We start from the raw sequence: 18,544 nt of genomic DNA on the forward strand, positions 1-18,544 counted from the left end.
CTGCAGTAAGGAAGAACATTTCTGACCATGCTGTCAGCTGTAAGAGACTGCAGGCTGTGGCTGGAGAGCAGAAACTAGCAGACCTGCCACAGAACTGCTTGTTGTCCAGCAGTTTGGAGTACTTTAAATCAAACAAGGATGCAGCCTGAAGAAATATGATGTTACGCACATGTTTGGCTAACAGAGGACTGCAGATGAAGGTAGTCCACGCCCTCAACAGAGATTCATGCATTAATGCTTCAAAGGTTCTGGCTGACACCTTACACATCAAATGAGCAGAAGGAGGAAAAAGTATAAAAAATGTTTTAAGATAAAGCAAAGCCAAACCAACCTTGAGCCAAGCACAGCCACTACAATCAGCTTCTCTAACAAAGGTGTCCTCAGTGGCAACATACACCTGTATTTAGCAGGTAGGCATTAGGCAGGTGAGGCTCATCAACCAGTGGCTGTTCAACTACAATTAAACAATTACACAATGACTGTTACAATTACACATTGACAATTAACAAACAATAAACTTATTTGAATGTAGTTGATTGAAATGAGTTCAGTTACTGTAAAATGGCAAAAAGAAAGACAAGGATCCTTATTAGACAAATATTTAACAATTAAATACAACTGAAACAAACGAACAGTTTTTGGGGAACACGTGAAAGGCCCATAGTTCACAGACACATCACCTCTCGTCATCCGCAGAGGAGGGTAAGCATCTGACAGCAGCATAAACCTGGGCTGTGTCCCAATACTATGTCAGCTGCCTGCTGCCTGCACCCTTAGAAGTGAGCTCCCTTATAAGGTAGCATCCTAACGGAAAAGGATCCTCAAAAAGCAACAAAATCGGGACACACTTTGAAGGGAGGACGACATCATAGATTGTTCGCGTACCTGGAGAGAAAGTTAGTTTAACGTTTGTGTAACTAAATAACTAGCCACTAGATCAGTTACTGTTTTCAATTTAATCAGATTATCATGTTAAGTATTTCAGTAGCTGTAAAAGACTTCACCTTTGTTCGATGGACAACCAAACTACCGCTACGTTAGCTAGATAGCTAGCTTGTTCTATTGGAAAGTAATGTGATTACTAGCAAGCTAGCTAGCTAGTTCACGGAAAGCTCACCTGTCTTGGAAAAGATGAGATCTCACAAATAGTTGTTTGTCCTGCAGAAATGCCAGAAGTGGTCTCACACAGAAGGAAACTTCACACCTGCAGACACTGTGACTGTGGATGACACTGCACCCTACTGGCTGTATAAAGACCATGCCAGACTCCAGGGGCCTTGTGTGTTGAGTCTGTATCCAGACTAAGACTAACACTGTGGAGAGACCCATCACAAAGCTCTGTCTGCTCCAGGGAAAGGTCTGTGAACTTCTTGTGATCTGATAAAGACTCAGGACACATCAAACTTACATAGTATTACTAACCTTTTTTACTTGAATTTATGACTCCATGTTTAAATTACAGTGATTGTTATACTACTAGTCTAGACAGTTAGGAACTGGGAAGAAGCCAAAGGTAGCTTCAGCACAGCAGACATTTAATCAGCATAGCATACAAATTTAAAGGTGGTAATGTTGTTTCGATAATGTCAGTATCACTATATTCATAGATTTATTTGAATATTATAAAGCATATGTTAATTTTTTTAAGAATGTCTGTTTATTTCCAGCTAGCCTACATTTTATGAACAAATTGCTGTACTGTTGAGCAAACTCATCAACAAAACACCATTCACAGTACGAATTAGATGATCAAGTCTCAATTGGTTCTCAGTCTTTGTTAAATACACCTCTTGGTCCCTCATGATAGCACAAGGTTAAGTGTTGTTTTTGAAATCCTGTCTTGTTCCAAGTATACATTTTTTATGCTTAAATGGATACAGTGGTGAATTGGCTCCATCAGAATGTAGCGTACACCATTTCAGCTGTGAAGCTGTATTTGACTTCTGCTAGGTTAGCTGACTAGCGCTGAGCATCACTGCCTGGGAAAGACTGGTTGGGTGATGTTACAGACCGCCCTCAGGTCCTGCACAGTCCTGTTCTAAAGCTAAGCTGTGGCTCACATCCTCAGTGTAATGTGCAGTTTATTGGGAATGCTCCCACTGAGGCTAACCTTGGCTATAGTCATTGACCCTAGCTGCTAACCTGCATTTTACCTGACAAGGTGTCGGTGCAGGTAGAGGTGTGCAGAACAGCACAGCACAGCGCTCGTCTCTGTCCTGATTCTTTGGTTTCTTTCATACTGCTGCACCCAGCCCTTATTTTTCATGTAAAACAATCAGAGAAGTTCAACCCGTTAATGAAGTCTGGACTGTTCCACCCCCTGGCTAAAGGTACTGATTTTCCTACTTAGTGTGACAATTAAGTGTGTATGTGCACTCAAACACTCATATTGTTTCTCTGTCTGTATTTCTACACCAATTGCTATTACATCTACTACAACAGCACTTTATACATATAATGAAACAAAAAGTAATAATACTTACTAATTCATGTCAACTGTCTTAAAATGTAAGACATATTTTGCAGTCTACCACTGAGAATACTTCTATTTAGCTTAACTATTGAATTTATGAAGTACCACATTGCATTCATAATTTTAGATCATTTGTTCAAGTATAATAAAAAGAGCATATTGAGATGTATAATGTAATGAATTAAGTCATTATGCGTCTGTCAGGTGCATGTAAGATTTACATAATATGTTAACATTTAATCTGCAAATTCACAGTTTCTTCTATTACACATTAAGGGTCACAGCCTAGTCTTTCACTGACAGTTTGAGCTTTCCTGGGAGTGAATAACAGCGTTGGTAGTTTGTTACTTTATCTCGGAAGCAGGGAGGACTTATCAGGTTTTTAATGCAGGCCACTGTTTGCAATTAAATGAACAAACCCAGCTGAATAAGGCTGTCGCAATAGGCTTTTAATGAATGCTGAATGTGACACAAGGTTGTACATGCAGGTGACATATTACTGACTCACTGCAATCCAAACAGTTAAATGTACAGTATCAACAGCTCTTAGCTCACCTGAAGTTAAATAAACGGCTCGTCTCGAGACTGTTAACACAACTCTAGGTCTATGTTAGCCAACAGACATGACAGCTAAATTATGAAGTCCATTGCTGCAATAAACAATTTCCCATCATACTAACAGATATTTTAATATTGTCACAATTTCATATAGTCACTAGCATGATTTATTGTTTCAATGCATTAATGCCAGCATCACTTACATGAACTGCCCACTCATGTGCAAACAATTTCCCAACCGTGCATGTAGTTAAGTGGTGTAAAGGTAATATATACACTGGTTAGGGATGCTATTCCACAGCTGCCGAGGACGCCTGGGATTCAGGCACTGAGGACCCAGCTTCACTCTGCCTCGGATTCAGGCACTGAGGACCCGGCTTCACTGGGATTCAGGCACTGAGGACCCAGCTTCACTGGGATTCAGGAACTGAGGACCCAGCTTCACTCTGCCTGGGATTCAGGCACTGAGGACCCAGCTTCACTCTGCCTGGGATTCAGGCACTGAGGACTCGGCTTCACTCTGCCTGGGATTCGAGCACTGAGGACCCGGCTTCACTCTGCCTCGGATTCGGGCACTGAGGACCCGGCTTCACTCTGCCTCGGATTCGGGCACTGAGGACCCGGCTTCACTCTGCCTCGGATTCGGGCACTGAGGACCCGGCTTCACTCTGCCTGGGATTCAGGCACTGAGGACCCAGCTTCACTTTGCCTCGGATTCAGGCACTGAGGACCCGGCTTCACTGGGATTCAGGCACTGAGGACCCAGCTTCACTGGGATTCAGGCACTGAGGACCCGGCTTCACTCTGCCTGAGATTCAGGCACTGAGGACCCAGCTTCACTGGGATTCAGGCACTGAGGACCCGGCTTCACTCTGCCTGGGATTCAGGCACTGAGGACCCGGTTTCACTCTGCCTGTGACAGGGGTGGGAAGGTCAGCACTGGTTTGCTCGTAACACCACAACCATCCTGTGATTCGCATGAGTGCCTTCAGAGCACTCAGATGATGCCAGGGGTATGCGCCTGTCCTCCATTCGGTGTCTGTCTCCTGGTGCACCATGGGGCTTGTAGTGTGAAAAGAAGTCGCACCACCTTGCATGAGTATTGGAGGGACACCTTTCATTTTCAATTGCTGTTTGAAGAAACATTTTTTAATCTTCCCCCCATTTCTGCCCACCCACTTCCAAAGAGGACAGTAATTGGAGTTGAAACTGTAGTTACTAATCAGTGAGTACTCCAAAAGGAACATTCAAACTGGTGAACCATCAATGTTTATTAATTGAAATGGTTTCCATGGTTTTAGCCCAAAGGAAACATACAGTAATTGTAGGGTATCAATATTGTACCTTAAATATCATCCTTAATTATTATTCTGTTTTGCAACTAGAACAAACATATTTCAGCACATACTGATGATGGTCCTTATTAGGCATCTCTCTACATCCAAGTTATATGGAATAAAGCAGAAGGCATCTTCCACTTCCAGAAGGGGAAGTAGTTGCTATGACTCCCATGAACTAAATTATGTCATCATGGTGCTGAGGATTAAAGCGGCTCAAAACAGTGAATCTATTTCAGATTCAAATGGTTCACACTGTGTTGAAAAGGTTCATTTTCCCCATCACTCTTTTGGATCAATGGAAAAATTTACTGCATGAGGAACTATAATTCAACGCCACGCCACCCTGTTTCAAATGACTGATGGAACATCAGCTGCCCTGAGCATGCAGTGAGTGCTCTCTTGCATGAGATCACTGCCGTTTTCCCAGATTGCTCAAAGCTTACCACACTAGAACAGCGCAATCACAGTTCTCTGTGACTTGGAGTTCTGTCAAATCTCTCGGTGAGTCTTTCCACACTGAGAGCAGTGGAATAGCACTGCCCTCTGTGATTACTAGTGTCACTTTAGACTACCTGGTCAACTGAATCGCTTCCGGTGCTGATCTCAGCAGACTGGCACTCCCCTGTGTGAATTTGCTGGTGTCGTCTAAGATTACTTGATCGACTGAACTGCTTCCCACACTGGGAGCAGTGGTACGGCCGCTCTCCTGTATGGATCCGCTGATGTCGTGTTAAGGCTGACTGATAGGTGAAGCTCTTCCCACACTGGGAGCAGTGGTAGGGATGCTCTCCTGTGTGAATTCGCTCGTGTCGCGTCAGGTCAGATTGGTAGATGAAGCTTTTCCCACAATGTGAGCAGTGGTAGACATGCTCCCCTGTATGAATTCGCTGGTGCTCTCTCAAACCGCTCATGTGAGTGAAGCTCTTCTCACACTGGGAGCAGCGGAATGGGCGTTCCCCTGTGTGAATTCTCAGGTGTTTTTTAAGAACACTTGATCGAGTGAAACTCTTCCCACACTGAGAGCAGTGGTAAGGCCGCTCTCCTGTATGAGTTCGCTGATGTTTCTTCAAAGTAGTTGATCGACTGAAGCTCTTTCCACACTGGGAGCAGTGGTATGGACGCTCTCCCGTGTGAATTCTCAGGTGATCCGTCAGATTACTTGACTGACTGAAGGTTTTCCCACACTGGGAGCACTGATGGGGACGCTCTCCTGTATGGCTTCGCTGATGTGTTGTCAGGAGTGACGCACATCTGAAATTCTTCCCACACTGGGAGCAGTGGTATGGGCGCTCTCCTGTATGGGTTCGCTGGTGTAGTGTCAGAGAACCTGAATGACTAAAACTCATTCCACACTCGGAGCAGAGATATGGCCGCTCCCCTGTATGAGTTCTCTGATGTGCTGTCAGGTGTTTTGCAGCTTTGAATCTCTTTGGACAATGGGGGCAGTGGTATGGGCGCTCCCCTGTATGGGTTCGCTGATGTTTTTTCAGGTCTGGTACAGATCTGAAGGTCTTCCCACACTGGGAGCAGTGGAACCCTCGCTCCCGTATATGACTCCGCTGGTGTGTTGTCAGGTCTGATGAAGATATGAAGCTCTTCCCACACTGGGAGCAGTGGTATGGCCGCTCCCCTGTATGGGTTCTCTGGTGTTTTGTCAGGTCTGACTGATATCTGAAGGTCTTCCCACATTGAGAGCAGACATAGGGCCGCTCTCCTGTATGAATTCGCTCGTGTGCTGTAAGGTGCAAACGAAATTTGAAAGTCTTCTCACACTGAGTGCAGTGGAATGGACGCTCCCCTGTGTGAATTCGTTGGTGTGTTGTAAGGCGGGATGCATATTTGAAACTCCTCCCACACTGGGGGCATGTGTGGGCCTGTGTCGGGGTGGGGAGTGTCTTAGGGGGTGTGGGGTTCTGAGGGGTGCTGCTGGGAGGCAGTGGGTTCTCTGCTCCATTTCCTCCAGATCCCAGAATCCTGCTGTACTCCTCTGGGTGAACCTTCTCAATGTGCTGCTGAAGGTTCACTTCTTCCATGTGAGTGAATGGGCACTGGGAGCAGGCAAAGACCCGAGACGCCACCTCAGCTGTCTGCGCTGAAGAGAGAGAATAAAGGTTCTGATAAATACATCAAACTAGTAGAACATTCAAAGGTATATAGCAGAAAGAAACAGAAACATGTAAAGAACAATATCAGCAGTGGCAAAAACACCCCAGTCATGGTGATTTAATTCTTTGTTTTTTGCTTTTTTTCCCCTTCATACTAGAAAACAAATTAGCAGTTGCACAGTAGACTCATCTCACCACAGAAACAGTCCTGTAGGAACCCTGAAGTGAGATGAATACAACCATGACCTGCTGCTTAAGTTGACACAGAAAGGAATTCACAAGTACCCAAAGTTACCGCAAACAGTATGCTGAATTTGTAATGTAATATTATACGAATATACATACATGCAAACGCAGACTCCTATCTTCACAGCTTTTCCCTCTGCGGTCTCATTTGCTATGTCTTCCTACTTGAAAACAGCTTCCGATTTCCAATGACCCATTCTCAGCCTTTTTCTCCCTAACCGATCCTCCACCTCCTACCACTAATGAAGTGGTTGCTAATGAATTTGCTTCCTAGTTTGAGAACTGAGTGACAGACATCTGAAGTTGGCTCCATATATGCCACCACACTCACTACAGCTGGTCCAGTAACAACTTAACTGCTTTCCCAGCATTCTTGGCTATTTCCAAAACTGACGTCTACTTTCACAGTCCAACCCAAAACCAGGCCCTTCCTCTCCGAGTATGCTGCACAGCTCCAGGCTCTTGTCATCTGAAGACTTGACTACTGCAAAGTTCTCTTGACCGGCCTTCCGGCATCTACCGTTAAGCCTCTACAGCTGATACAGAGCGCGGCAGGGTGTCAGATCTTCAATCAACCAAAGACTGCCCACATTACACCTCTCTTTGTCTCATTCCACTGGCTCCCAGTAGCCGCCCATGCCAAGTTCAAGGCCTTGATTCTTGCATTCAGAACATCCAACAAAGCTGCACCTCCCTATCTGAACGCACTACTACAAGCTTATGTTCCTTCCTGACCACTACGCTCTGCTAACAAACAGCGTCTGGTGGTCCTGTTACATTGAAACTTGGTCATGCAGCTCTTCTAATATTGTTGACTCCTTATATGGCCTTTTGCTTGTGTTGTACTCTGCCTCACTTGTAAGTTGATCTGGATCAAAGCATCTGCCAAATGACTAAATGCAAATGTCCGTGTAAACCAGGCACTATTCAATCCATGACTTAAGAAACCAGTCCTGTACCCCTCACTGGTCCAGAGATCACTGGTCCCTCATCCATTGTTTCTCCTGGAACAGGCTTACATGCAAGCTGTCATTTCATCTCCTGGCTCAACATCTCCTAATTGATCCTAACTATTCTGGTTTCAAAGTGAGAGATCCGCTCTGCTACAAATGCTCTCAGCCTTGCTAGAGCTTCCTCCATGTCTTGGGTCCTAATCCCCCAGGATCTATATGTAGCCTTTGTTACAGTTGACAATTATATCGTCAATGCTGAGTGGAAACCTTGTATGTCCAAAACCGTTACTTTTCAGGAAATGAAAAAACCCTGTGTGTTTAAAATAACTGAACACCGCATCGTCAAAGTTGGTGTTGTGTCTTTATATATGGTCAGATACTTGCATGTGTCATTATATTATTTATATTTTACCAAAATCAAGCTCAAATGGAGTTACGAGGTTTTTGACCAGCGAATGTCAAGATATGCGTTTTGTTCTTCATCGATTAGAATGGTCGCACTGACGCAGTAAGTGCATTGCATTACGTTACCATCAACTTACAGGTTACAAAGTTTACATTAGCTTTGTGCGTGCTCAGTTTTCCTGTCGTTGAATACATTTGGCCAAAATCTCATGTTATATTAGACGGCAAATGCTAGACTAAACTGCACTCCAACCTACTGTGTTTTGCCTGCACTCTTCTCCACTCTCACATGTCTCAGGGCTCAAACACATAAAACATTAGCCTTTATAGACTTTGTGTTTCTTGAGTAAAGAAAACACTGTACTTATTCAAACAACCAGTTCTTTATTTAGCCTTGTATTGCAGCTCTTGCGTTGTAAACAACCAGAGACTGTCTCCACATAACAATTCTACCAACAATTCTGGCTCAATACTGCAGCCTACTGGAGGGTGTACAAAATGAACGCAAGACTATTAAGAACAATACTAGTTAAAATATTTTCTAACACAATACTCACAGGTATTGTAGTGTCACTTGCATGCAATGCATGTAATCACTAGATAGTTGATTACATGCATTGGACAGACACAGTCATGTTTTGAAAATGTACATTCAATAAATAATAATGGTATACCAACAATAAATGAATAAATGCCATACAAATAAAAAATTAATAGATTAATAACACACAGATATAAAAAAACAGGTAGTCCATCATAAAAGTAAGTGATGCTGCTCTAACAATAGCAACCACACAATGAACATTAACAATTTATCGGTCATTTTGTGTGTGTGTGTGTGTGTGTATGTGGTAGGGCTCGGTGATATAGCAGTCGCAATATATTGAATAGCTATTTTTAGTGCAGCTATCCCCAGTACGTGGCGTTAGGTTTCTTCCCGCATGTTTTTTCCCTTTAGTCATACCTGATGCGGGAGCACACCTCCAAAGTTCAGTGAAATGCTTCCGGGGCAGAAAAATATCACTTGTATCTGTATGTTGGTTTACTTTCCTATTAGCTTTGAAAAACACATAGCATATGTTTTCACTCTTTATCTTTGTAGCCATGTGTTTCTGTCTACCACATGGAAGCAGCATAGTGCTGTTGGTGTGACATCAACATTGATTAGATATGGCATATGAGTGGTGTTTTTCCCCCTGAAGCATTTCACATAGCCTCGGAAAACTGGAGGTGTGCTCCCGCATCAGCTGTAAAATTGTGGACAGCAAGTTTTGTCCTGTAGTAAAGAGCCGAAGCTTTCAATCTGAGGCAGAGGACTATGGGCTTACAGATCGTCGTGCAGACAACCATAGTCTTGTCATTCGCATCATTTTAATCCTGCACTTTTGCCGCACGGGCCTTTTCCTTTTTAAGAAAGTGGTCCTGCCACTCTTTATCTGGCAAGTTGCCAGCCTCGAAGCAGCAGCAGGTGTAGAGTAGATGACCTTCTTGAATTTTCAGACCCCCTTCTCCTCTGTACTGGGGTGACATCTACCAAACCACACACATACATTCTTTTCTCTTCCCAGTTCATGTTCTCCCAAAAGCATTTAAAAATCTTCTCTCTCTCTGCCTCTCCAATTTTACTGCAGTGCTTGGAGGACTTCACACATGCAGCTGACTGGCATCTCGGTCCCATCACCCGGCGCGCTCTGGTAACCTCTTCCTTCTTGCTCCTCCCAGTGTAGGGCTGTCCCATCATTCTTCTCCTTTTCTACACACACTTCTTCCAATTACTTTTATTCTTGCGCTTTCTTCCAACTGTGTCATCCTCAGCCCCATCATGGGAAACTTAAAAAATACAACATTTGTGTGTGTGTCTGTATTATCCACTGCGACTACTGCTGTGAAATGTATCCACTCAACACTCATTATACTTTGTAATATCAATTGCTATACAACTCCTCAATCATTAACACATTATTCACTCTACCTGCGTCCACTTCAAATTCCTCTCTCCCTACACTCTCCAATGCTGTCTCCTCATCCTCTCTCTCTGAGCTGGGATCAGCCCTCCCTACTTCTGGTTCTTCCTCTCTGTCGCTCTCTCCATCTGTGCTGTCACTGTCTGTATCTGTGTCTATAACTGGCCTTAGCTTGTTTGCCTCCTCATATGACACACTGACCATTTCCTCCAGGGACACAGACATTGCTACTGCAAAAAAACAAACAAACAAAAAAACCCCCGGTCATATCAGCTTAGTTTGTCTCAACAGGTTACAGTGGCATCATGTTGAGGCAGGAAGTTGGTTATCTAGATAACTAGAAGACACATCTGTATTCTGTACTATACAACACTGATATTACATAACGTTACATCTGCTGATAACCTCATCCAAATGGAACTTCTTTTCATGCTGGCTCGTATCCAGTGCATGACCTCTCATCATGCCAGTGTGTCACAAACCTGGGGCTGGTTGTGGATACTAACCTGTCCCTCACAGGCATGGTGACACAGAGCGGCAGACTTCTGCTCTAGAACATCTGAAAATTCCACCTCTTTCTTTCTCCTCGTCCACTGTGCTCTCCAGACTGGATCACTGCATCTCTCTGCTGTGTGGCTTCCTGCCAATTTCCAATCAGAACTCTCCGCTTTATTCAGAATGCAGCCGCTTCACTGATCAACAAATATAAAACCCTGTCACACCTCTCCCCACCTCTCTACCCTGGTTACCGGACATGACTTGGATAAAATTCAAAATTCTGGTTCTAGCTGACTGAGCAGTAATAGAAACTGTACTGCCGCACAGACAGCCCACAATCACACCCTACACTCATGCCCGGCCACTCCGCTCCTCAAACTCAGGTTCCTGGAAAAGGTCACTCACCTTCTGCATGTTACCTTTTTACACCCCACACTGCTGGAATGGGCTGCCCACAATAGCAAGCTTGCTGTCCTCTTTCCAGAATGCAATCAAAACCCAAGGATTTAGACCACACCTTGACTCCCAGGGCCTGGTGGGACTGAAGCTACCACAGTGGCATTCCTCATTCTTCTCACACATACCAAAGAGCTACGTTCTTCTCAGAGACAATGCCACAGTGTGTGCACAAGCTGGCAGACTGGACGTCATTTTAGATCAGCAAACACTTGCATAGAGAAACTACTTGGAAAGCTTTTCTCACCTGTGTTTCCTTTACTGAGGGGGATGACAGAAGATTCAAAGGAGGGTTCAGCACAGATCCTGCAAAACATGAATAAAGGCACATTACTGTGGCAACACCGATCACAATGAGGAGGAAGAGACACTGACTTCATCTCCCCCTTCACTCTTACTCTGGCTCTGATGAATCTGGAGGCTCTTTCAGGGGGTTCTCCAAGCTGTCAATCATCTCCTCCTTCTGGGTCATGACTTGTTCCTTCTGCCTCAGTGAGCCCTCTTCCATCACTGGAGTAAACTCATCCTGTTTCCATGGAGATCTCACTCCCTGGTTCCCATTACTGACCACAGGATGAGGAAGTGATGATACAGGAACTGACATCTCTGTGACCTCAAGTCGGCGAATCAGCACTCTAGGTTGTTTGAGAAGACAGGAAGTGACCTGAGGTGAAAGGCCCTCCCCTTCCTGTTGGCTGCAGTCTGATTTTCCTTCATTCTTCAGCTCTCTGTCAGTTTGGAGGGCTGGATCAGTTTCATCTCTCTCCCTCTGTTCATCCCCCTCTTTTTGGCCCTCCCTCCAAAATCTCTTGTCCTCTTCATCTCCCACACCATCCTCCTTCTCCATCTCCTCACTCTGCCTGTCCTCACCTTCCTCTTCCTCCTCCTTTATGTTGGATAGTATGTCTATCTCCTCCCTACTCATCCCATATCCAGTCTTCCTCTCCATCCTCTCCTCTATATCTTTACTTCTGTTTAGACCTGATCCCAGCTCCACTACCGTGTAATCTCTGCTGTCAATCAAAGTATCTGTCATTTCTTCACCTGAAGATGCAGGACTTGAAAAGTACTTAGAACCAACCGCAGATTCTGATTGGCTATCAGAGTCAGTCAGTTCTGCTGAATTCACCACTTTTCCAAATGGAGGGAGGGAAGGCAGCACAGAGTTTTCCATGGAGGGAAGAGCTTCAGAGACTGAGAGAGAGAGAGAGAGAGAATTAATAGATACCTTTTGTACTTATCTCTCTTCAATTCTCATAGAAACTGATTTTAAAGAGTACTTGTCATTACCTGAAAGAACACATCCACAGGAAAAAAAGCAAGATAAAGGCATTCTTTAAAATAACCCTCTTCCTGCTTCTGCACATTTCTCTTGAATGGTTCACAATTCAGCTACATGGAACTGAGAAGTATGCTGTGTCACATGGAAGCATTTATGATTGCATTTAGTCATGTAGCGGATTCTCGTATCCAGAGCAACTTACAAAAGTGAAAAAGGTTAGGCAAAGAGCAGAGACAGTACCAAAGCTTCCACTCCACAACCAGCAGGAGGCGCCATTACACAGCATCCAGCCGTAGAGCCACAGCAGCTCTCCTGTTCACTCACATGTTCTGCCCTCTTTTTGCTGATCAGGACACTACTAAATGAGTAAATCAATGCGAGGGGAGTGACGTACAGGCAAAGATGAAGCCAAACAGCGTGCTGATATTAAATTCTTAAAAATAAGAATGTCTCAGGATTTGTAGGAACATAAGAACTAAGAATAAAAATGGAAATACTCCATTCACCAAGTGTTTGCTTGTTACTGGCCTGTAGTCTAAAGTAAAAGTATCAAATCAAGACTGATAAGTACTGAGAGCAGATCTTCAGTGTCTTAAGGCTCTTTTAAATCATTCATTTTAGTCTTAAACTCATCTTTAGTATTTAACTACTTTTTAGTCTTTAATAAGCTAGTATTATTGTTCTTCTACTTCTACAATTCTACTGACTTTGTGTATTTTCAATGTGATTAAAAACTGATGTAATAGCCTAGATATCAGTTAGCTGACATAAACAATTTCACTTTCAGTACTTTAAATTATCTGGATCTGCATCTTCACAGTTAAGAGTATGTTGTAAAAGCAGGGAAGGAGTCCTTTAAGTCACACAAAGCTGTGGCTCAGGCTGTAAGTGAGCACTTTCCTGCTTCCACACATTAAACTGTTTGTGCATCACAGAGCCAGGTCTGGAACTGGAGTGGTTTATATGCATCCTCTAACAGAGGCCTACCATTCCTATCCCAGTGACCAGGACATCTGTGGTGCTGGAGTAGGGTTTTAAGCTGCTGTGGGTCAGAGACAGATTGCACACACTCCTCCAGGACAGAGGGGGCAGCACCGAGCCATGACACAGTCTGAGGGAGAGAGGAGTGTTAGATATTTCATTTACAGGGCCACAACTCTGATAAATTCTTTTTCCAGTTTTTCAGCCTTTTTTAAAATGCCCCCCCATGCCCTCCTTATGCAGTTATATTTTGGAACGGCCGTCTGTATACCAGGCTTGCCTCACCACAGCTAATTGGCACTTATGCTTGGTTGTGAGACCAATGTCATCCCCCATCAAACACATGCAACCAGTGGCTGTTTTCACCACTTACAGCATAAACAACATTTCCAATTTCTGTGGCATGAAGTAGCTTCACTGGAGAAAGTGGTTTCAGAATCAGTATGATTTTTTTATTATGTACAAAGAAACACAAAGGAAACAAAATCATAATAGAAAAATTAGATATTTGATCTGATACTTGAAGCAAGACTTGAAATGGCATTCTCCCTCAATGACTCAATGAAATCTCAGTAACTGACAATTCTACCACTAGAGGGCAGACAGTACAGTATGTTAAAAGCTTAGTCAGGGTCAGTGGACCCATGGAGAGGTGAGCTGGCATCCCCAGCAGGTCCAGGTGTGATGCAGTGGGGTTTCGTCTCCTTACCTGTTTGAGATCTGGTACTGGCAGCAGCTGCTCCAGTCTGGAGAGGAACTCCCATACCAGCATCTTCAAAGCTGAGTCATAACTGGGACCCAGCTGCAAGGAGAGAGAGGGAGAGAGGGAGAGAGGGAGAGAGGGAGGGAGAGAGAGAGAATGAATGAATGACCCTTTAACAATGAGATGTTTACTACCAGAACTCTGCAGCGAACCCTGCCCCACTACATGGACTCGAGTGTCAGACCTGGAGGAAGTGCTCTCTCTCAGCTGGGTCTTTCAGCAGGGTTTGGACCAGCTCCACAAAATCAGCTTCTGACACCTCCACCTTCACATCAGAGCCCTGTAACACAGCACAGCGGTCACACACACAGCTAACACACTGTACAGTGTAGGGGTCTATTTGATTCATCAGCCTGCCAGTTACATATTCTGCATTTCCCACAGTATCAGTCTCGGTTCCAGAGACACTGATAATGGGCCAGTAACACTTCCCCTTCCTCCCATTCCTGCTCCTGTAGTGGTCAGGCTGTGTGCTGGAGGAACTAGCGCTGGCTACAAACTCTGTGTCAACATACTGGATCATTGGCTCATTCCATCTCAAATCAACCAATGCCAATGCTCTTCACTCTCAGATTCACTACAAACTGTGACAAAATATTCCTTCATTTCTATCATTCACATGGATACATCTGAAGTTTTGATTATGTATACCAAACCTTTTTTGAGATTCTTTTGCTATAAATGTAACACAAATCTTAATATTTCCAGATCTGAGGGAACAATATACACAGAGGGTTGAAATCACGGTGACAGTAAACACAGACACTGATATGCTGCTATACCTGAAGAATCTATTTACAGTTCAACCTAAAATAAAACATCATTTTCAGTTAGAGCAAAAGAAAACGTGGGTATAATACCTGCACCTTGCAATGCAAACCATACCGATTTTCATGTCAAAGGTATTTTATTACTGCGTGCCTAACTGACCATCACATATGAAATTACTTCACCTGGCAAACAAAATGTGATGAAAATATCTTCCAAATTTCTGCCACCACTCGCTGTCATCTCTGCTATGAAACCACTTATACTTTCACTGTGTGACACTTTTACTCAGTATTTGCAGGATGAACTGAAACGTATCATTTAACATAAATTCTGTTTTCCATGTAGTTCTCCTGAATGGAAAAACAAAAATCACACTTTTCATTATCAGCCCCTTCTCTCACCCTCGCTCGCAGTGCCAGAATCAGCTGGCTCCTCTGTCTGTAACTCAGCAGCTCTGGGACTGCCTCTGTCACCAAAGTCACAAACTCCTCCAGTTTCCCATAATGCATTATGTCTCGCTGCTGCACCACTTGCCACATGGCTGCAGAGAACAGTCGTAGAGGGGGAACCAAAAGGCGCAGGGAGGAGAGAGGAAGAGAGGGATCTGCAACAGAGAGAACATAAGGAATCTGCACACAAACAGGAGCACCTCCGACACATCTAAAGCAGCACTGACTTCAGTTACCAGCACTTGTTCCTGGTTCCACAGCTTGTTTGCCCCCAGCTGCCAGCTTTAGTTACATACTCAATATTGCCTTCAAGGTGTTTGGTCCATGTTGCAAATAATAACAGCTATATGAATTCTTGTTTTTAACATTTCATTGTGTAAGTTATATGGCTTGTAAAGAGCCAACCAGTGGATCTGTGGAAACATTAAAATGGGTGAAACACCAGCTACATTTCAAGATTCAACAGTCGCACGGTTTTTTCACTTTGCTGTGTCTGTACCTCCAGGGAAAACCCTCCGCTAAATCAGGATAAAGTCCGCACAAAATGCTGCGCATTCAGAAGCAGCGGGAGATTCACCGGCTCAGTCAGCGAAGGGCCAGAGTAAACCGACAGAAACATCTCAATAAACCAACCAAAAATCAGATGTCAGCGTTTTAGTTTAATAACTGGTCTGAGTACACATCTAACCGTCAGCGCACTAATGTGCGTATGTTACAACCGTTTATTGCACTCATTTAAACCTACTCTATACGAGCACGCTGCTGTCACTCCCAGACTCGTTTTACGACGTCTCAACGACATTAACTGAAATAAAATTCAATCTATTTTATTATTTATTATAGGATAATTTAATATTGTACGTTGGCTTTGTTTAATAGGTGTTGCAATCTGGTTTTGAACGACTGCTTCTTTCATTAGAGAAGCATTCGCAGCATTCCGAGATGCTGCAGGCTGAGATGCTTTCCGGCACAAACCGCGATCATTCGGCCGCAGATCCACCTCTCCAGGTGACGGATCGCAATACTTTCGCACCGAATGCAGTGTGCGCTATTTGTGAGAAGGGGACACAGCAGGCCTCGCCCGTGGCTGGGGAGGGTGACAGAAACGGTTTTTACGTCCGTCAACACGTATGTGTAGGTTGCCCTGTCCTGATTATGTCATTCTCACGATGCCTCTCTAATGACGAGAAAGACATACAAACCTCTGATTTCCTTTCTTGGTGAAACCTCTGTTTCCATCGCAACGATTCCTCGAACAGTCGCTAAAAACGCAGCGTGAGAGCGAATTGGCGATCAAATCTGCAACTGGTTCGCAGCACCTACGGGCTGATGTACCGGGCTGATTCTCCGAGAGGCCGGTTACGTCTGTGCGTTTCGCTGCCTGCGCTTACAAACGCCATCCGTTTGTAAAAGTGCATTTAAGTAAGAAATTCTGTTGTGGTTGCCTCTGCATTGGTTCTCGCAGATTTGCACCGTCTGCGTCTCCTGCTTCTTCAGTGAATTAACAGTGCGGATTGTGACAGATTCAGACCTGCCTATCGCCACCTACTGTGCAGGAGGCCAGAGATTCGCAATCAGTATTTTTGCTGCTTATCCTCACGTTATGTTTTGCCATTTTTACAACTTTCTGATGAAAGACCTGCCAACTATTACAGCCAAGTCCTTTTCAGGTCACATATACTCAAGTTTTCCACTTTCCATATATAACCCTGTTATGTGTATCATATTAGTTGCCCTATACGCTGAAGGTGTACAAATCTGATAGTACTGTGTCCTCAAACAGACCTTGCTCTCAGCTGAGAACTGTCTCATTGTGGAACTGTACACATCCTGTCCCCGTACTGTCGCTATACTTGCTGTATGCACTTTTGTAAGTCGCTTTGGATAAAAGCGTCTGCTAAATAAATTAATGTAAATGTAAATGTGCCCATCTTTACATTTGGCAATGTTAAACTTAATTTTCCAGGTGGCTGCCCAGTTCTAGATATCGTTTAATAAATCTTCTTGAATTATTTTTGCAGAAAACTGCTAGCTTCCCCTCAGCTATTTTAAATATTTTGCTGTCAATGTCGTTTAAATAAAAGCAGCAGAGGTCCCAGCACTGACCTCTGATGGACTCCACCCGCTCCAGCTCTGGTTAAATCCAGCGTTACTCTTTGAATTCACACAGAAAACATCAACATGGCTGTTGGATTTCTTCGAGGAATTGTGTTGGCTCACATCAGCCCTATATTATTTACATTAAAGTTAATGTACTCGCATCAGCCCTATATTATTTACATTAAAGTTAATGTACTCGCATCAGCCCTATATTATTTACATTAAAGTTAATGTACTCGCATCAGCCCTATATTATTTACATTAAAGTTAATGTACTCGCATCAGCCCTATATTATTTACATTAAAGTTAACGTACTCACATCAGCCCTATATTATTTACATTAAAGTTAATGTACTCACATCTTGCACACCTCATGGCCTGCCTCCAAGGAAATGTTTTTTATTTCATCAGATGGGTTTTCTCTTATTAACAAGTCAATGAAACAGAGTTTTTGTATGTTAATATGAAATATTAGTGTTACAGTGACAGTATTTCATTACATTGAATGACATACTGACATTTCTGTCAAATTACTGTGTAATTTAACATGTATTTGTCTTGATAATACATTTGTAACAGACACACTCATACGCATTCACTCACTGTAATTCTCCAGAATATTTTAAGAGATGATCTTTTGTTTAATGTTTATATGGAAGCAACCACAAAGTAGCTCATGGTAGCTTCTGTTGTACATCAGAAAAATTATCCATATTAGTCATCTTATGCTGAATAGTTTCATGCCCATGCTCTTGATATCTCAATACTAGACTACTGTAATACATTATGTGCTGATTGTTCTGATTTCATGGCCAACTAACTGCAGCTACTCCAGAATGTAGCCAGAGCAGGCTTGATTGCTCTGCTCGATTGCGCAATTGCTCTAGAAACTAACGAGTTTTTGCTGTGCTTGTAGAGTGGTCTCTGTGCTTCTACATCCGGATGAAAATAAAAATTGGGGCTATTCGCTTAGCTATTAAATAAGATCTGATTAATTAAGGTCTAATCTGCTACTAAAGTTGAATCTTTTGTTGCCATTAGGGGACAGAGAGGGAATTTCCACTTTTTTTCTCTGCCAAAGTGTTGGCCAACGAGTTAGCTCATTAAAAAACACAGCTAATTTGACACATATTCTAGGTGACAAGAATATTTTCTCACACTTTGTAGTGAATCTGAGAGAAAAGAGAATTGGCATTTGT

At 43.5% G+C, this 18,544-nt stretch overlaps 1 protein-coding gene across 2 annotated transcripts; it reads right to left on the reverse strand.

Annotated features, from left to right (window-relative positions):
• Window positions 1-4,411: 4,411 nt before the first annotated feature.
• Window positions 4,412-16,723, reverse strand: LOC118773785 (zinc finger protein 665-like). Of its 2 annotated transcripts, none has more exons than XM_036522877.1 (8): window positions 16,447-16,723; window positions 15,197-15,399; window positions 14,209-14,304; window positions 13,971-14,063; window positions 13,268-13,391; window positions 11,397-12,192; window positions 11,246-11,304; window positions 4,412-6,463 (listed from the first exon to the last, which is right to left on the reverse strand). In XM_036522877.1, the coding sequence occupies exons 1-8, from the start codon at window positions 16,481-16,483 to the stop codon at window positions 4,935-4,937; spliced, it is 2,937 nt and encodes a 978-aa protein (XP_036378770.1). In that variant the 5' UTR covers window positions 16,484-16,723; the 3' UTR covers window positions 4,412-4,934. The 2 variants fall into 2 exon arrangements, with proteins under 2 accessions (XP_036378770.1, XP_036378771.1); XM_036522878.1 differs by lacking the exon at window positions 4,412-6,463 and adding an exon at window positions 9,649-9,910.
• Between the last annotated feature and the right edge of the window lie 1,821 nt (window positions 16,724-18,544).

The sequence above is a fragment of the Megalops cyprinoides genome, chromosome 2 (genome assembly GCF_013368585.1).
Source record: "Megalops cyprinoides isolate fMegCyp1 chromosome 2, fMegCyp1.pri, whole genome shotgun sequence".
NCBI classification, from domain to species: Eukaryota; Metazoa; Chordata; class Actinopteri; order Elopiformes; family Megalopidae; genus Megalops; species Megalops cyprinoides.